Consider the following 19,329-nt stretch of genomic DNA (forward strand, 5'->3'; position numbering starts at 1 on the left):
CCTCGTGGCATGCCGATTCTGAATCAAAGAGAATATCCAATCTAGCTTGCGTAGAAGAAAAGTTCGTTCTCTCGTTGTTTTCGTACGAAATAAGCGACTTTAGTTTTTTCATATATAGCTTATTTCAAAACGTCAAGGAGTTGTTCAAAACCAACCAAAATTGACATGGCAGTTCAAAAATATTTATTTAATTAAAAAATTTAAAACATTTAGCAGTAGCTTCCCTAGAAAAAAATTAGGAATTTCGTTGGTTAATAGTTACAAATAAGCGAATTATTTTTTTTTCAAATCTAGCTTTCTTGAAAACGTCAAGAAGTTGTATAAATCCCACCAAAATTGGTGTGCGAGTCCCACTATGTATATAAAACTCAAAAAAAACTGTTTAGCTGTAGTTTGCCTAGAAAAAAATCAGATTTTCGTTGGTTAATGGTTGCAAATAAGCCAATTATATTTTTCAAGTATAGCTTATTTCAAAATGTCAAGGAGTTGTTCAAACTCAACCAAAGTTTGTGTGCGAGTCCCACTATATAAATACAATTCAAAAATGAAAACCGTTTAGCTGTAGCTTGCCCAGAAAAAAATCAGATTTTCGTTGGTTAACAGTTGCAAATAAGCGAATTATATTTTTCAAATATAGCTTATTTCAAAATGTCAAGGAATTGTTCAAATCCAACCAAAACTGGTGTGCGAGTCCCACTGTGTTTGTAGGTTTTAGAATTTAAAACCATTTTGTTGTAGTTTGCCTACGAAAAATTTTTGAGTTTCTTTGGCTAAAACTTGCAAATAAGCCGAGAAAATATTTGAAAATAGCTCTCTTGAAACCGTTGAGTCGTTGTTCAAATCGGATGAAACTTGAGATAGAAGTGGCACTATGATGAAAGGTTTTAAAGTAGCTTGAATCATTAGTCAATTAAATACCCGAAAGTAGGTTGTAACTTGTTGTTTTGCTATTCTGGTAAAAATAGCTCTTTGAAAAAATCAGTCCTCAAAACCTTCTCTATGATTTTGAAAACACTGTGATGCGGTATTTCGTTAGCTGACTAGTGCGGCGGAAAACTGTTCTCATTGTTGGATGACTTGCAAAGGAGATGCTATTGCTTTAAAAGTAAAAACTTTAGAGTTCTTTGGTTAGAGATAACAAATAAGCTCAATCTTTTTTTCAAAAAAAAACTTTCTCGGCACGAGTTGTTCAAATCCAACCAAAATTGGTGTGCGGGTCCCACTATGTATAGAAAATTCAGAAGTGAAAACCGTTTAGCCGTACTTTGCCTAGAAAAAATTCAGAATTTCGTTGGTTAACAGTTGCAAATAAGCCAATTATATTTTTCAAGTATAGCTTATTTCAAAATGTCAAGGAGTTGTTCAAACTCAACTAAAGTTTGTGTGCGAGTCCCACTATATAAATACAATTCAAAAATGTAAACCGTTTAGCTGTAGCTTGCCCAGAAAAAAATCAGATTTTCGTTGGTTAACAGTTGCAAATAAGCGAATTATATTTTTCAAATATAGCTTATTTCAAAATGTCAAGGAATTGTTCAAATCCAACCAAAACTGGTGTGCGAGTCCCACTGTGTTTGTAGGTTTTAGAATTTAAAACCATTTTGTTGTAGTTTGCCTATGAAAAATTTTTGAGTTTCTTTGGCTAAAACTTGCAAATAAGCCGAGAAAATATTTGAAAATAGCTCTCTTGAAACCGTTGAGTCGTTGTTCAAATCGGATGAAACTTGGGATAGAAGTGGCACTATGATGAAAAGTTTTAAAGTAGCTTGAATCATTAGTCAATTAAATACCCGAAAGTAGGTTGTAACTTGTTGTTTTGCTATTCTGGTAAAAATAGCTCTTTGAAAAAATCAATCCTCAAAACCTTCTCTATGATTTTGAAAACACTGTGATGCGGTATTTCGTTAGCTGACTAGTGCGGCTGAAAACTGTTCTCAGTGTTGGATGACTTGCAAAGAAGATGCTATTGCTTTAAAAGTAAAAACTTTAGAGTTCTTTGGTTAGAGATAACAAATAAGCTCAATCTTTTTTTCAAAAAAAACTTTCTCGGCAGCATCAACGAGTTGTTCAAATCCAACCAAAATTGGTGTGCGGATCCCACTATGTATAGAAAATTCAGAAGTGAAAACCGTTTAGCCGTACTTTGCCTAGAAAAAATTCAGAATTTCGTTGGTTAATAGTTGCAAATAAGCCAATTATATTTTTCAAGTATAGCTTATTTCAAAATGTCAAGGAGTTGTTCAAACTCAACCAAAGTTTGTGTGCGAGTCCCACTATATAAATACAATTCCAAAAATGAAAACCGTTTAGCTGTAGCTTGCCCAGAAAAAAAATCAGATTTTCGTTGGTTAACAGTTGCAAATAAGCGAATTATATTTTTCAAATATAGCTTATTTCAAAATGTCAAGGAATTGTTCAAATCCAACCAAAACTGGTGTGCGAGTCCCACTGTGTTTGTAGGTTTTAGAATTTAAAACCATTTTATTGTAGTTTGCCTACGAAAAATTTTTGAGTTTCTTTGGCTAAAACTTGCAAATAAGCCGAGAAAATATTTGAAAATAGCTCTCTTGAAACCGTTGAGTCGTTGTTCAAATCGGATGAAACTTGAGATAGAAGTGGCACTATGATGAAAAATTTTAAAGTAGCTTGAATCATTAGTCAATTAAATACCCGAAAGTAGGTTGTAACTTGTTGTTTTGCTATTCTGGTAAAAATAGCTCTTTGAAAAAATCAATCCTCAAAACCTTCTCTATGATTTTGAAAACACTGTGATGCGGTATTTCGTTAGCTGACTAGTGCGGCTGAAAACTGCTCTCAGTGTTGGATGACTTGCAAAGAAGATGCTATTGCTTTAAAAGTAAAAACTTTAGAGTTCTTTGGTTAGAGATAACAAATAAGCTCAATCTTTTTTTCAAAAAAAACTTTCTCGGCAGCATCAACGAGTTGTTCAAATCCAACCAAAATTGGTGTGCGGGTCCCACTATGTATAGAAAATTCAGAAGTGAAAACCGTTTAGCCGTACTTTGCCTAGAAAAAATTCAGAATTTCGTTGGTTAATAGTTGCAAATAAGCCAATTATATTTTTCAAGTATAGCTTATTTCAAAATGTCAAGGAGTTGTTCAAACTCAACCAAAGTTTGTGTGCGAGTCCCACTATATAAATACAATTCAAAAATGAAAACCGTTTAGCTGTAGCTTGCCCAGAAAAAAATCAGATTTTCGTTGGTTAACAGTTGCAAATAAGCGAATTATATTTTTCAAATATAGCTTATTTCAAAATGTCAAGGAATTGTTCAAATCCAACCAAAACTGGTGTGCGAGTCCAACTGTGTTTGTAGGTTTTTGGAATTTAAAACCATTTTGTTGTAGTTTGCCTATGAAAAATTTTTGAGTTTCTTTGGCTAAAACTTGCAAATAAGCCGAGAAAATATTTGAAAATAGCTCTCTTGAAACCGTTGAGTCGTTGTTCAAATCGGATGAAACTTGAGATAGAAGTGGCACTATGATGAAAGGTTTTAAAGTAGCTTGAATCATTAGTCAATGAAATACCCGAAAGTAGGTTGTAACTTGTTGTTTTGCTATTTTGGTAAAAATAGCTCTTTGAAAAAATCAATCCTCAAAACCTTCTCTATGATTTTGAAAACACTGTGATGCGGTATTTCGTTAGCTGACTAGTGCGGCTGAAAACTGTTCTCAGTGTTGGATGACTTGCAAAGGAGATGCTATTGCTTTAAAAGTAAAAACTTTAGAGTTCTTTGGTTAGAGGTAACAAATAAGCTCAATCTGTTTTTCAAAAAAAAACTTTCTCGGCAGCATCAACGAGTTGTTCAAATCCAACCAAAATTGGTGTGCGGGTCCCACTATGTATAGAAAATTCAGAAGTGAAAACCGTTTAGCCGTACTTTGCCTATAAAAAATTCAGAATTTCGTTGGTTAATAATTAAGCGAAATAAACGGAATAAACTTATTTCCAAATATAGCTTATTTCAAAACGTTAAGGAGTTGTTCAAATGCAACCAAAATTGGTGTGCGAGTCCGACTATGTATATATCCCTCATGGCATTTAGATTCTAAATCAAAAAGAATTTCCGATCTAGCTTGCGTAGAAAAGAAGTTCGTCTCTCGTTGTTTTCGTACGAAACAAGCCAATTTACTTTTTTCAGATATGGCTTTTTTCAAAATATTAGTAAGTTGTTCAAATCAAACGAAACTCATAATTAGAGTTCCTCATGGCATTTAAATTTAAAATCAAAAAGAATTTCCGATCTAGCTTGCGTAGAAAAAAAGTTCTTTCTCTCGCTGTTTTCGTACGAAATAAGCGAAATTACTTTTTTCACATATAGCTTCTTTTCAAAACGTCAAGGAAGTGCTCTAATCAATTTAAACTCATAGTTATATTTCCTCATGGCATGTAGATTTTAAATCGAAAAGAATTTCCGATCTAGCTTGCGTAGAAAAAAGTATGTTTTCTCGTTGTTTTCGTACGAATTAAGCGAATTAGCTTTTTTCATATATAGCTTTTTTTCAAAATGTTAGCAAGTTCTTCAAGTGAAACGAAACTCTTAATTAGAAATTTTCATGGCATTTAGATTCAAAATCAAAAAGAATTTCCGAATTAGCTTGCGTAGAAAAAAAGTTCGTTCTCTCGTTGTTTTCGTACGAAATAAGCGAATTTACTTTTTTCACATATAGCTTATTTCAAAACGTCAAGGAGTTGTTCAAATCCAACCAAAACTGGTATGCGAGTCCCACCATGTATGTAGATGTCAAAATAGAACTTGTTTCAGCTGTAGCCTGCCTGGAAAAAAATTGAAAATTTCGTTAGAAATAATCAAAATAAACGGAGTAAACTTTTTTTCAAACATAGCTATATCAAAACGTCAAGGAGCTGTTCAAATCAAACAAAACTCATAGTTGGAGTTGCTCATGGCATGTAGATTCTAAACCGAAAAATTTTTTTTGATCTGGCTGGCGTAGAAAAAAAATTCGTTCTCTCGTTGTTTTCGTACGAAATAAGCGAATTAGCTTTTTTCATTTTTAGCACTTTTCAAAATGTTAGGAAATTGTTCAAATGAAACCAAACTCATAGTTAGAGTTCCTCATGGCATGTAGATTCTAAATCAAAAAGAGTTTCCGATCTAGCTTGCGTGGAAAAAAAGTTCGTTCTCTCGCTGTTTTCGTACGAAGTAAGCGAATTTACTTTTTTCATATTTAGCTTTTTTCAAAATGTTAGGTTATTGTTCAAATCATACGAAAAACAATATGGAGTTCCTCAAGGCATGTAGATTCTGAATCAAAGAGATTTTCTGATCTCGCTTGCGTAAAAGAAAAGTTCGTTCTCTCGTTGTTTTCGTACGAAATAAACGACTTTACATTTTTTTATTCAGCTTTTTTCAAAATATTAGTAAGTTGTTCAAATCAGACGAAACTCATAATTAGAGTTCCTCGTGGCATTCAAATTCAAAATCAAAAAGAATTTCCGATTTAGCTTGCGTAGAAAAAAAAGTTCCTTCTCTCGCTGTTTTCGTACGAAATAAGCGAAATTACTTTTTTCACATAAAGCTTCTTTTCAAAACGTCAAGGAAGTGCTCCAATCAATTTAAACTCATAGTTATATTTCCTCATGGCATGTAGATTTTAAATCGAAAAGAATTTCCGATCTAGCTTGCGTAGGAAAAAAGTTCGTTCTCTCGCTGTTTTCGTACGAAATTAGCGAACTTACTTTTTTCATATATAGCTTTTTTCAAAATGTTAGGAAATTGTTCAAGTCATACGAAACTCATAATTAGAGTTCCTCATGGCATTTAAATTTAAAACCAAAAAGAATTTCCGATCTAGCTTGCGTAGAAAAAAATTCTTTTTCTCGCTGTTTTCGTACGTAATAAGCAAATTTAACTTACTCTTTCATATATAGCTTTTTTCGAAACGTTAGGAAGTTGTTCAAATCATACGAAACTCATAGCTAGAGTTCCTCGTGGCATGCCGATTCTGAATCAAAGAGAATATCCAATCTAGCTTGTGTAGAAGAAAAGTTCGTTCTCTCGTTGTTTTCGAAAGAAATAAGCGAATTTACTTTTTTCATATATAGTTTTTTTTTTAAAATGTTAGGAAGTTGTTCAAATCTTACGAAACTCATAATTAGAGTTCCTCATGGCATGTAGATTTTGAATCAAAAAGAGTTTCCGATCTAGCTTGCGTAGGAAAAAAGTTCGTTCTCTCGCTGTTTTCGTACGAAATAAGCGAACTTACTTTTTTCATATATAGCTTTTTTCAAAATGTTAGGAAATTGTTCAAGTCATACGAAACTCATAATTAGAGTTCCCCATGGCATTTAAATTTGTTTTGCTTTGATATGAAAAAAAAGCTTTTTTATTCTGTTCTAATAAACCTCAGATGAACGAAATATATTTTTTAAAATAATGCTTATTTCGAAACCTCTAGGTGTTCTTAAAATCAAAGCAAACTCATAGTCAGCAATTCCCATGGCATTTATGAAATGCTCATTGCAAGTGACTCTTGCAATGGGAATTCGTTGCCTAAAAGTTGCAGATAAGCAAAATAGCTTTCTTTCAAATATAGTTTATTTGAAAACGTCAAGGAATTGTTGACATCCAACCAAAATTGGCGCGCGAGTCGCACCATTTATGAAATTTTCAAATTTGAAAACCGTTTAGCTGTAGCTTGCCCGGAAAAAATTTCAGAATTTCGTTTAATAATCAGAATAAACGGAATAAACTGTTTTGCAAATATCGCTATATTCAAATCGTCAAGGAGTTGCTCAAATCAAACCAGAATCATAGCCAGAGTTTGTCATGGGATGTAAATTCTAAACCACTAACTTTTTTGAGCTGGCTTGCCTAGGAGAAAAAAAAATGTATTTTCTTTGGTTATAAGTTGCATATAAGCCAAATAGCTTTTTTTAAAAATAGCTTAATTCAAAACGTCAAGGAGTTGTTCAAATCCAACCAAAATTGTTTTGCGAGTCCCATCATGTTTGTAGATGTCAAAATAGAACTTTTTTAGCTGTAGCTGGCCTGGAAAAAAAATTGAAAGTTTCGTTGGAAATAACCAAAATAAACGGAATAAACTTTTTTTCCAACATAGCTATATCAAAACGTCAAGGAGTTGTTCAAATCAAACAAAACTCATAGTCTGAGTTTCTCACGGCATGTAGATTCTAAATCAAAAAGATTTTTTTGATCTGGCTGGCGTAGAAAAAAGTTTGTTCTCTCCTTGTTTTTGTACGAAATAAGCGAATTAGCTTTTTTCATATTTAGCACTTTTCAAAATGTTAGGAAATTGTTCAAATGAAGCGAAACCCATAATTAGAATTCCTCATGGCATGTATATTCTAAACCCAAAAGACTTTCCGATCTAGCTTGCGTAGAAAAATAGTTCGTTCTCTCGTTGTTTTAGTACGAAATAAGCGAATTTACTTTTTTCTCATATAGCTTTTTTTTCAAAATGTTAGGAAGTTGTTCGAATCAAACGAAACTCATAGTTAGAGTTCCTCATAACATGAAGATTCTAAAATAGAAAAAGTTTCCGATCTAGCTTGCGTGGAAAAAAAGTTCGTTCTCTCGTTGTTTTCGTACGAAATTAGCGGATTTACTTTTTCCACATATAGCTTTTCTTCAAAACGTCAAGGAGTTGTTCAAATCAAAAGAAACTCATATTTAGAGTTCCTCATAGCATGAAGGTTCTAAATTAGAAAAAGTTTCCGATCTAGTTTGCGTGGAAAAAAGTTCGTTCTCTCGTTGTTTTCCTTCGAAATAAGCGAATTTACTTTTTTCATATATACATTTTTTTCAAATTGTTAGGAAGTTGTTCAAATCATACGAAACTCAAAATTAGAGTTCCTCAAGGCAATTAGATTCTGAATCAAAGAGATTTTCCGATCTCGCTTGCGTGAAAGAAAAGTTTGTTCTCTCGTTGTTTTAGTACGAAATAAACGATTTAACTTTTTTCATTTTAGCTTTTTGGAAAATTTTAGTAAGTTGTTCAAATCAAACGAAACACATAATTAGAGTTCCTCATGGCAAGTAAATTATGAATCAAAAAGAGTTTCCGATCTAGCTTGCGTAGGAAAAAGTTCGTTCTCTCGCTGTTTTCGTACGAAAAAAGCGAACTTACTTTTTTCATATATAGCTTTTTTCAAAATGTTAGGAAGTTGTTCGAATCATACGAAACTCATAATTAGAGTTCCTCATGGCAAGTAGATTTTGAATCAAAAAGAGTTTCCGATCTAGCTTGCGTAGGAAAAAAGTTCGTTCTCTCGCTGTTTTCGTACGAAATAAGCGAATTTAATTTTTTCATATATAGCTTTTTTCAAAATGTTAGGAAGGAAGTTGTTCGAATCGTACGAAACTCATAATTAGAGTTCCTCATGGCAAGTAGATTATGAATCAAAAAGAATTTCCGACCTAGCTTGCGTAGAAGAAAAGTTCGTTCTCTCGTTGTTTTCGTACGAAGTAAGCGAATTTACTTTTTTCATCTATAGCTTTTTTCAAACCGCCAGGAAGTTGTTCAAATCCAACGAAACTCATATTTAGAGTTCCTCATGGCATGTAGATTCTAAATCAAAAAGAGTTTACCGTCTAGCTTGCGTGGAAAAGAGTTCGTTCTCTCGTTGTTTTCGAAAGAAATAAGCGAAATTACTTTTTTCATATATAGTTTTTTTTTAAAATGTTAGGAAATTGTTCAAATCTTACGAAACTCATAATTAGAGTTCCTCATGGCATTTAGATTTTGAATCAAAAAGAGTTTCCGATCTAGCTTGCGTAGGAAAAAAGTTCGTTCTCTCGCTGTTTTCGTACGAAATAAGCGAACTTACTTTTTTCATATATAGCTTTTTTCAAAATGTTAGGAAATTGTTCAAGTCATACGAAACTCATAATTAGAGTTCCTCATGGCATTTAAATTTAAAATTAAAAAGAATTTCCGATCTAGCTTGCGTGGAAAAAAAGTTCTTTCTCTCGCAGTTTTCGTACGAAATAAGCAAATTTAACTTACTTTTTTTATATATAGCTTTTTTCCAAACGTTAGGAAGTTGTTCAAATCATACGAAACTCATAATTAGAGTTCCTCATCGCATGTAGATTTTAAATCAAAAAGAGTTTCCGATCGAGCTTGCGTGGAAAAAAAAATTCGTTCTCTCGTTGTTTTCGAAAGAAATAAGCGAATTTACTTTTTTCATATATAGCTTTTTTCAAAATGTTAGGAAGTTGTTCAAATCTTACGAAACTCATAATTAGAGTTCCTCATGGCATTTAGATTCTAAATCAAAAAAAATTTCCGATCTAGCTTGCGTAGAAAAAAAGTTCGTCTCTCGTTGTTTTCGTACGAAACAAGCCAATTTACTTTTTTCAGATATAGCTTTTTTCAAAAGATTAGGAAGTTGTTCAAATCAAACGAAACTTATAGTTAGAATTCCTCATGGCATGCAGATTCTAAGTCAAAAAGAACTTCGGATCTAGGTTGCGAAGAAAAAAAAGTTCCTTCTCTAGGTGTTTCCGTACGAAATAAGCGAATTTACTTTTTTCAGATATGGCTTTTTTCAAAATGTTAGGAAGTTGCTCAAATCAAACGAAACTTATAGTTAGAGTTCCTCATGGCATGCAGATTCTAAGTCAAAAAGAACTTCGGATCTAGGTTGCGAAGAAAAAAAAGTTCCTTCTCTAGGTGTTTCCGTACGAAATAAGCGAATTTACTTTTTTCATGTATAGCTTATTTCAAAACGTTGAGGAGTTGTTCAATTCGAACCAAAATTTGCGTGCAAGTCCCAATACGCATGTTGAATTGAAATGTGAAAACCATTTAAAGTTAGCTTGCCAAGAAAACAATCTAGAATTTCGTTCGTTAGTAGTTGCAAATAAGCGTTTAAATTTTTTCAAATTTAGTTTATTCCAAAACGTCAAGGAGTCGTTCATTTTAAATGAATGTTGGGATTCAAGTATAATATATGTAATTTTAATCATATAAGTTTAAAACTTGTTTTTTTGTTGGAGAGAGCATTTCCAGCCAGCTTTTTAAACATTCTGCTCTGCTCAAATCTCCTATAGATCTTTCAAGTAACTCCACCACTGCCGGTCCCTAGCCCGGAATGAAAAAGGAGGAGGGTAAAACAACCACAACCTACTGGAAAAATCTCAAAGTTTGAATCTTTCAATCAACTTGAGACAATTTTCCCACATAATTTTAGCTATATGTTATAATTTATTTTGTTATGTTTTGTTTTGTTTGTTTGGTTTTACTCGGAGAGAGTCTTAGAGGGCGGATTTTTACCGTTTGCCCGAACTCAATTCTTCTATAATTATGTTTGTTACTCCGCCAGAGCCGGTCTCCAGCCCGGCTGAGAGAAGGATGAGGGAAACACACTCAAAACATTTTGGAAGATCTCGAAAAGTTGTTCGTTATTTCAACTGTAGATTTTTTCCGACATTATTTAACCTATTTCAGCTCTCCAAACGTCCTCTGATCAGACAAACTTACTAACCATAAAACGGGCCATATATGAAAACCTACTAACCATAAAACGGACCATATATGTAAATTTACTAACCATAAAATGGACCATATATGGAAACTTACTAACCATAAAACGGACCATATATGGAAACTTAATAACCATAGAACGGACCATTTATGGAAACTTACTAACCATAAAACGGAGCATATAAGGCAGGGCCCTCTCTTTCTTTCATTTTTACCATAGTAGGAAAAAATAATACTCTCGTAGAAAAACTTATTATCCATAAAACGGACCATATATGGAAAATTACTAACCATAAAACGGATCATATAAGGCAGGGCCCTCTCTTTCATTCATGTATTACCATAGTAGGAAAAAGAAAGCTCTCGTAGAAAAACTTATTGTTCATAAAACGGACCATATATGGAAACTTACTAACCATAGCAAGATCATAAAACGGAAATTTTTATGAACTTTTATGGAGCATATATGGTCCGTTTTGTGGTAAGTAAGTTTGGTCAACCCTGGAACCCTGATAAATAATTTCTTCTCTTTCAGCACCTACTAGGATGCATAAACTCCTACTCTAGCCCTCATTTCATTTGAACAAGTCCTTGACTAGATTGAAGAACACGTTTCGTAAAACTGCATACCGACACTTTTTTGAGCGCAAAATTTGACAACGCCATGAGTACTTTTTTCGTAGACAACCCAGATAAAAATTTCCTTCTGTTTCAGCGCCTACTAGGATGCATACACTCCTACTCTAGCCCTCATTTCATTTTCACAAGTCCTTGACCAGATTGAAAAACACTTTTCGTGAAACTGCATACCGACACTCTTTTGAGCGCAAAATTTGACAAGGACATGAGTACTTTTTTTCGTAGACAACACAGATAAATAATTTGTTCTGTTTCAGAACTTACTAGGATGCATACACTCCTACTTCAGTCCTCTTTTCAATTGATCAAGTCCATGACCAGATTGAAAAACACGTCTCGTGAAACTGCATACCGACTTTCCTCTGAGCTCAAAATTTGACACCGACATGAATACTTTTTTCGTAGACAACCCAGATGAAAAATTCGTTTTGTTTCAGCACCTAATAGGATGCACGCACTCCGACTTCAGTCCTCATTCCATTTGAACAAGTCCTTGACTAGATTGAAAAACAGTTTTCGTAAAACTATTTACATGCAATCATCATCCGGCATACAACAGGAAAAACTGACAGCAAATGCTATTATTGTTGTACCTGGTCTAGTCACTCCCGTTTTCAGCCAAAATATGGTTATGTTGGGACCACTCCGTCGAGTTGGATTTGTCAGAAGGTTTCTGCACCTGCCCCTTCGATACCAAACAATATGTCATTGATTAGGAAATTGGCTGATGCAATAACCAGTAAGAAAAAAGAGCCTTTGTCAGAATGGAAATTTGCTCAGCATAATGATGGTCCATTGCAATGTCACGAATGGTATGGTCAATTGAAAGGCGCCATTGGCTCGCAAACACTAAATGATTATGTTATTTTGTCATACCTCAGAAACGCTCGTCACTGGTAAAGCCACGATTGCAATCGCCGAGATTGCCCACTGTGGTTTAAAGTAATAGTATGCACTAAGGACATTAGAACGTAAATTAGGCCAGCCACAGGCACATGTATGTGCACACTTGGATAAACTAAGTTATCGTCCCCCACTTAGAATGCACAATAGTGATAACCTCATTAATTATTCTGCAACAATATGCAGCTTCGTTGGGTTATTCAAGTCACTGTCATATGACGCTGACTTGAAGAGCGTTTCCCTACTTAACCAAGCGAGCAGTACAGAAGTTACCACCAAACATAAAAGAGTCGTGGTGGCTCTCTATAAATAAAAAGCACTGGGTTAAGCGTACCCTCCTTTATTTTAATGATTGGCTTAAAGAAAAGGCTCAGGCCGACAATCAAATGAAACAAAGCGCAACCAACGCAAAACTTGAAGATAACAGCACTTCAATAACCAAGATCAAAACAGCCTCAAAACTGTCAGCGTCAAATTCACAAAAAAGGAAACAAAGAAGCAAATGCCATCTTCAGCCACAAATACTTACTCTCGCTGCATTTTATGCAAAGTGAAAACCGGATATGGAAGTTTCCAGTTCTCAGGGAAAAGAATCCAATCCAGAGAGCTAAGATGGTGGCCGATAATAAACTTTGCTTTTCGTGAAAAACAGTCTATAAATCTCAATACCATTCCTCCTTCTGACAGCACAGGTCAATGTAAATCAACTACCAGTCAACAGCCGTCTAATAAAACAAAAACGATGTCTTCTGTTACTGACGGTAGGGACTCCTTCAGTTGACTGAATTGCATTTGGTCAATTCAACCGGTTTAGATGCCAGGTTTTAGTTTTGTTTTATACCGCCTGCAAACTCTTGGGTGGCCGATAGGCTCAGTTTGCACTGTAAAGCACTGAAGCTAACTGTCAAGAGTATTAATACCGAAGAATTAGTTGAGACTAGGTTTGTTGAACTTACTATGATACCAAGAGAAGAACAAGATTTCGCACCATTTATCATCAACACTTTCGGCAAAGAGAGTTTGAACGTCGGCTCCAATTTAATAATGTATAGGCACTTCAGTGGACTTACCAAAACTTAGCCGTCATTGATTCTGTGACCTATTCCTATAAAGACATTGATTTTATACTCGAACAGGTTATACTCGAAATAGGTTGGTTTTTAAGCGGCTCATTACCATCGAGCTCGGTTTTAGCCTCAACATTCTTTAAAGTGAATATCGAACCAGATAATGAGTTAGAAAAACAATTAAAGTCATGGTATCACAATGAATTGTTCGGGAAACTTGACCGCTTCCACCCACGATCTACAGCAGACGCAAGGATTCACAAAATCTTTGAGGATACCACTATACACAATGGCCCAAGATACGATGTCGGATTTCTTTGGGCAGCAGACAACACCAAGCTCCCAAAATATTACTTCTTCTCCCTTGTGCAACTAAGGTCAATCAAAAAACTATTGGCCAAGGATGAAGAACTTAGGGAAAATTACACTAGTACCATCAAAGAAGATCTAGTTAAGGGGTATGCAATTGGGGTTTCGGAAGATCACAAGATTGAGAGCCTGTTCGATGAAGAGTTGTATCTACTCCACCATTCGGTTTTGAACCAAAACAAACCGGGTAAGTTGCGTAGGATACTCAAAAGATTAGCAGAATTTTACAGTGCCTCATTGAATAAGTCTTTTCTCACTGGCCCAGACCTGGTGCAAAACCTAATTTATGTACTTCTCAGCTTCCGACAATAGTCATATGCCGTCTCTGCCGACATCAAGGGAACGTTTCTACATGTTGGGGTATTACCATAAGATCAACCATCACTTCGCTTTCTGTGGCGGGCGGACTCCAAAACTAACGTTGTAGTGTACCAATATACTTGGCATTTTTTTGGATCCAAAAACTTGTCCACCTGCGACAAGTATGCATTACAACGCACTGAAAGAGACAACGCCAAGTTTTACCCCAAATCTGCAAAAGCAGTCCTTGAAAACGTTTACATGGACGATTAGCTTAAACATTGGAGTCTCCAGGGAAAGCCATCAATAGATGGGAGCAAATGGTGCGTTATCTTCTTCTCGGTGGGTTCAAGCTTACGAAAACTGTAAGCAATGAGCCAAATCTGGCTGATCGAATTGATGGTTGCCCCCAATCTACTGATGTTTCATGCCACTAGGATTCATCACACGTGCTTAAAATGGAATCATACTGATAACACTTCGGTTCTGAGAAGGAGGTTAAAGCTGCGCAATCATCAGCTCACTCACAAAGCGCTTGGTTCTAAATCTTGGCTTGAAAGTCTTTGACCCCATTGCTCTTGTGACATTTTTCAATATTGGTGCCCGAGTGCTCTGAAAAGACATTTGGTGTGTCACAGGAAAATATTGGGATGATGGTGTCCCGAAAGACAATGTTCAAAGTTTTTTCATTTGGAGTGCTGACTTACCGCAGCTTGAAAACATCGAAATTCCTCGAAGATATTTTACTGGACCCTTTGATAATGTAGAGTTGCATGTGTTTGCTCTTAGTTCTCAAGATATTCTGGGTGAGTGCCGTCGCATTCCCGCGAGGTAAAAACAGAGCTTGCGTTTATATTGGGGAAAACCCTGTGGCGCCAAATAAATTAATGGCTGTCCCAAAACTGGAACTGCAAGTAGCTCTACTTGTCGCTCGGCTGAAGAACAAAATTTTTTGGGTACTTACTGTTAGTTTTAGCTAATTATTCCTGTGAACAGACAGTACGACCGTTTTTCAATGGAATAACACTAATGAGAAGCAACCAATCGTTGCTGCAAAACGTGTTTGCAAAATTTTGCAGTATATCAGCGTTGATGGATTTTTTGAAAATGCCAGGAGGATTCATCACACATGCTTGGATGAAAAGGTAACACACTAGTGACACTTCAGTTGTGACAAGGGGTACAGGCTGCGCTATCACCAAGTCACTCACGCCGCGCTTGGTCCTAAGTCCTGTCTGGAAAGTCTTTGAGCTATTGGTCTTGCGACACTTTTCATTGGTGCTCGAGTGCTCTTAAAAGACATCTGGTAGGTCACAGAGAAACATTGGGATGATGCTCTCCCGAAATAAAATGATCAAAGGTTTTTGATTTTGAGTGGGGAATTACCGAAGCTTGAAAACATCAAAATAACTCGAACTTATTTTACTGGACCCTTTGGAAATGTAGAATTGCAAATGTTTGGTTACAGTTTCCAGGATATTCTTAGTGACGTCGCTTTTCTGCGAGCCTGAGTTACGTCTCCTCCGGGCGAGATAAAAACAGAGCTTGCGTTTGTTATGGGGAAAGCGCGCGTGACGCCCAAGAACTTAATGACTGTCTTAGAACTGGAATTGCAAGCAGCTCTACTTGCCGCTCGGCCAAAGAAGGAAATTATTTGAGTACTTAGTGTAACTGTTAGCCAAGTATGCTTGTGGACAGGCAGCAATACTTTTCTTCAATGGATTAAAAGTAATGATAAGCAATTAACCTTCATTGCAAGACGAGTTTGCAAAACTTTGGTGTATACCAGCATTGACCGATGGAACCAGGTCGCATCTAAGGACAATACAGCTGACGCTGTTACGCGTGGGTTAATTTACGTTTCCCGTTCACACCTAACAAAGGCGTCATTAATAATATTAAACTTGTTGTCAACAAAGCAGTCACTATCGAAGACACTGTTTCTCAGTGTACACCTATTGAAAACAGACAACTACCGTTTTACCGTTATTCCCATTTGATATGTTGAGTTTCGTTCGAAAGTACTTGCATATTGTTGCATACGTTCTCCAAATTTTGCCAAAACATACCGGCTACCGTAACCTCGATGGTAGCTTTACTGACCCTACTCAGCTTTACGACGCCGAGCGTCATCTCCAATAATTGATGCAAGGTACGTATTTTGAAACCAAAGGTAGGATCTTCTTGACAACAAATCTGTTAAACGGAGCAGCGGAATTGCTCCGGGTTCAACGTTCCTTATTGTAAATTGACCAAACCGTTGCTTGGGCCGCATCAAGCGGTTAATGGAAGTTGGCTTCAACGTAAACCGAACTGACTAATCATCTTAGATGCACTTCAACCGTTTGTAAAACTGTTCCGTGAATACACCATCAGGACGCTGAAGACTTGAGGTCATATATGTGATTGTCTGCCGTACTGCTCATAAAAAATGGGATTCCTCTCCACTTGTCTTTCAACCCGGGCAGTCTCTGTTGAAATATTTACATTCATGGATACCAGTTCTTTGGTTAGCTTGGAGTTGAGGTGTTTCTGTGATTTAGGGGTACAACAGCCATGATTTGGTCGTACAATGGCAGTAACTTTATTGGAGCGGAGAAACAACTCCGGGATAGTATCGAAAATTGGAATATTTCCAACATTGCCAAACTTCATTTAAATAGTTTCCCATGCCCTATTTGAATTCACCTAATTTTACAAACCATATTTGCATTCACATAGTTACCCATGCCATAATTACACACGATAAGTTTCTCATACCAAATTGGCATTAACCTAGGTTCCCTTACCATATTTGCAGTCGACTAGTTTCCCATATCATATTTGCAAATGATTAGCATCCCATATCATATTTGCATTCAACTAGTTTCCCATAACACATTTTTAATCTATTAGCTTCCCATACCATGTTTGCTTTCGATTAGTTTCCCATATCATATTTGTTTTCGATCAGATTCCCATTCCATATTTGCTTCCAACTAGTTTTTCATACCATATTTTCTTTCGACTATTTTTTCATAAACTATTTGCACTCAATTAGCATCAAATACCATATTTGACTAGCATCCTATGCCATAATAGCACACGACTAGTTTAACACTGCTTTTGCATTTCACTATTTTCCCATACCATAGTCGCTTTCGACTAGCTTCCCGTACTATGTTTGCATTTGAGTTTTTTTACTATATCATATTCGCAAGCGACTAGACTCTCATGCCGTTGTTCCATACGACAAGTTGCCCATAACCTATTTGTATTCGAATAATTTTTCATACTATATTTGTGTTCGACTTGCATCCCATACCATATTCGCACTCGACTAGCTTGCCGTACTATATTTGCATTTGACTATTTTATTATATAACATATTCGCAAGCGACTAAATTCCCATGCCATTTTTCAATCCGACAAGTTGCCCATACCCTATTTGTATTGGAATAATTTTTCATACCATATTTGTGTTCGACTTGCATCCCATACCATACTCGCACTCGACTAGCTTCCCGTACTATATTTGGATTTGACTATTTTACTATATCATTTTCGCAAGTGACTAGATTCCCATGCCATTGTTCCATTCGACAAGTTGCCCATACGCTATTTGTATTCGACTATTTTCCCATACCATATTTGTGTTCGACTTGCATCCAATACCGTATTTGCACTCGTCTGCCTTCCCGTACTATATTTGCCTTTGACTATTTTACTATATCATATTCGCAAGCGACTAGTTTCCCCTGCCATTGTTCCAACCGACAAGTTGCCCATGCCCTATTTGTATTCGACTAATTTCCCATACCATATTTGTTTTCGACTAGCTTCCCATACCATATTTGCATGCGACTAGTTGCCCATACAATGTTTGGATCTTTTTGGTCAATTCAGTTTATAGAAGCCCGAGAGATATATGTCCTGGACTTCTAAATATTAAATAGTTCATTCCATAATATTATTGCTTCAGCGCACTTTTACGGAAAACGTTCCACTGTTCGGACTGCAATCATAAAAACTAGAAGTGTCGATTTTTCCCAACAGATCTGTACCCTTGCAATTGCTCAATGTTTCTTTTTTCTTCTTTCTGGATGTTTGTTTCATGAACTTAAAATCAAAATGATTGCGAGTAGAGACCCAAACTTAGGCCTCGAACTATGAAAAGACTTTAAAAGTCTAGTAGAGGAGGAGGGAGCAATATTGACTATAACTAGGCGGTCGAGCTTCCTAGTTAAAATCAAGCCAACATATTTTCATGGGTCGAGCTAAAGTCGTTTCATAACGAAGAAAGTCCAGTTAAGGTATTTTCATGGGTACACCAATAGTCATTCCATAGCCAACAAAGTTGAGTTGAGGTCGTCTCTGGGCTCAACCAATACTCTTTTCTTAAGTCCGTTTTTTTCAAAATTCGAATTTTTTTCTGGTTGTGGACATACAGAAGCAGATCTAGAGCAAGACTTAATAGCTTTGCATCAGAGCAGTCCAACTTAAGAAACAGATGGAAATCTGCCAATAGCCTTTATAATTTTGTCAATTATAAAGAAAAGAAGACATGGCAGCTTGAGTATTTTATCATATTACTTGATTCAATGAAACCAGCTAGTTTATGTTTTTTGATCGTAGTCCCATCAGCCATGACAAAATTTCGGCGTTATTCAGTTTGTTTTCCCTTTCACATTTATGAGCTATCTTTTTTTATATTAAAAAATCTTGGTTTTGAAGGATTTGCGGTACTTCTGAATCGTAAAAGAAGAAGGAGCATAATTTCAAACTACGTTCAATGGATTTTTGCACGTATAACTTTAATGGCAAAAAAACAGACTTACGAAAAGAGCAATGAATGAACCATGAAATAAGTTTAGCTCAACTTTGTTTGCAAACACTGTGTCGCGTTTAAATCCAGCCCAAATTTTGTGTCATACCAATGTCTTTTGTGAAATTTTGGGTTCAGCTATGGTGTTTTGCAAAATATTTGAGTCGAGCTACAGACCAGAATGACCTAAAGTGCAGCTAAAATTTTTTTCATAGCTCAAATGAGTCGAGTATGATCTTTTCATTTTACATTTGGTCGAGAATTGCTTTTTCATAAGCCTGTACCTAGACATTGGAAACAATTTACAATTTTCCTATACATTCCATCATGAGTTTATATTAAAGCATTCACTATCAGTCATTCAAAATTTTTGGTGAAATCAATAAAGCAGATGTCTCTCTACTAGCGATAAATATCTAAATTGTTATAGGTCCCATTTACAAAGAATTTTCTGGGAAGTTAAAAGAAAAATGTAAAAATCACTAAAAATGTTTATTTCTTTTTTTCAGGATAGACTATAAATTGGAAGACGATCCGGTTTTGTGTTCTTAAATGAGTAACAGTTTCGAAACCCGTAATCGTAAAAAAACGTGCTTTTAAATTTAGATAATATTTTTAGGATATTTTTTCATGTTTTCACATGCCCGGAACAAACAACGCTTGTACTCGAGAAAAGTTACTCGTGAAAAAATTTCGAGTAAGCTCTTTTTGTCGAAAAATGTGCATTTTTAGCGCCAAATTTTCCATGTCCGG

General features: G+C 35.5%; 1 protein-coding gene across 1 annotated transcript in view; it reads left to right on the top strand.

The window, feature by feature from the left end:
* Positions 1-19,329, top strand: part of LOC142351569 (uncharacterized) — a 98,697-nt gene that overhangs the window by 42,438 nt on the left and 36,930 nt on the right. Inside the window, exon 3 of the mRNA XM_075403661.1 lies at positions 19,086-19,113. Coding sequence (XP_075259776.1) covers positions 19,086-19,113 — 28 coding nt within the window. The remainder of the gene's footprint in view (positions 1-19,085; positions 19,114-19,329) is intronic.

Source organism: Convolutriloba macropyga, chromosome 13 (genome assembly GCF_964194025.1).
Source record: "Convolutriloba macropyga chromosome 13, txConMacr16.3, whole genome shotgun sequence".
In the NCBI taxonomy this organism is placed as follows: domain Eukaryota; kingdom Metazoa; phylum Xenacoelomorpha; order Acoela; family Convolutidae; genus Convolutriloba; species Convolutriloba macropyga.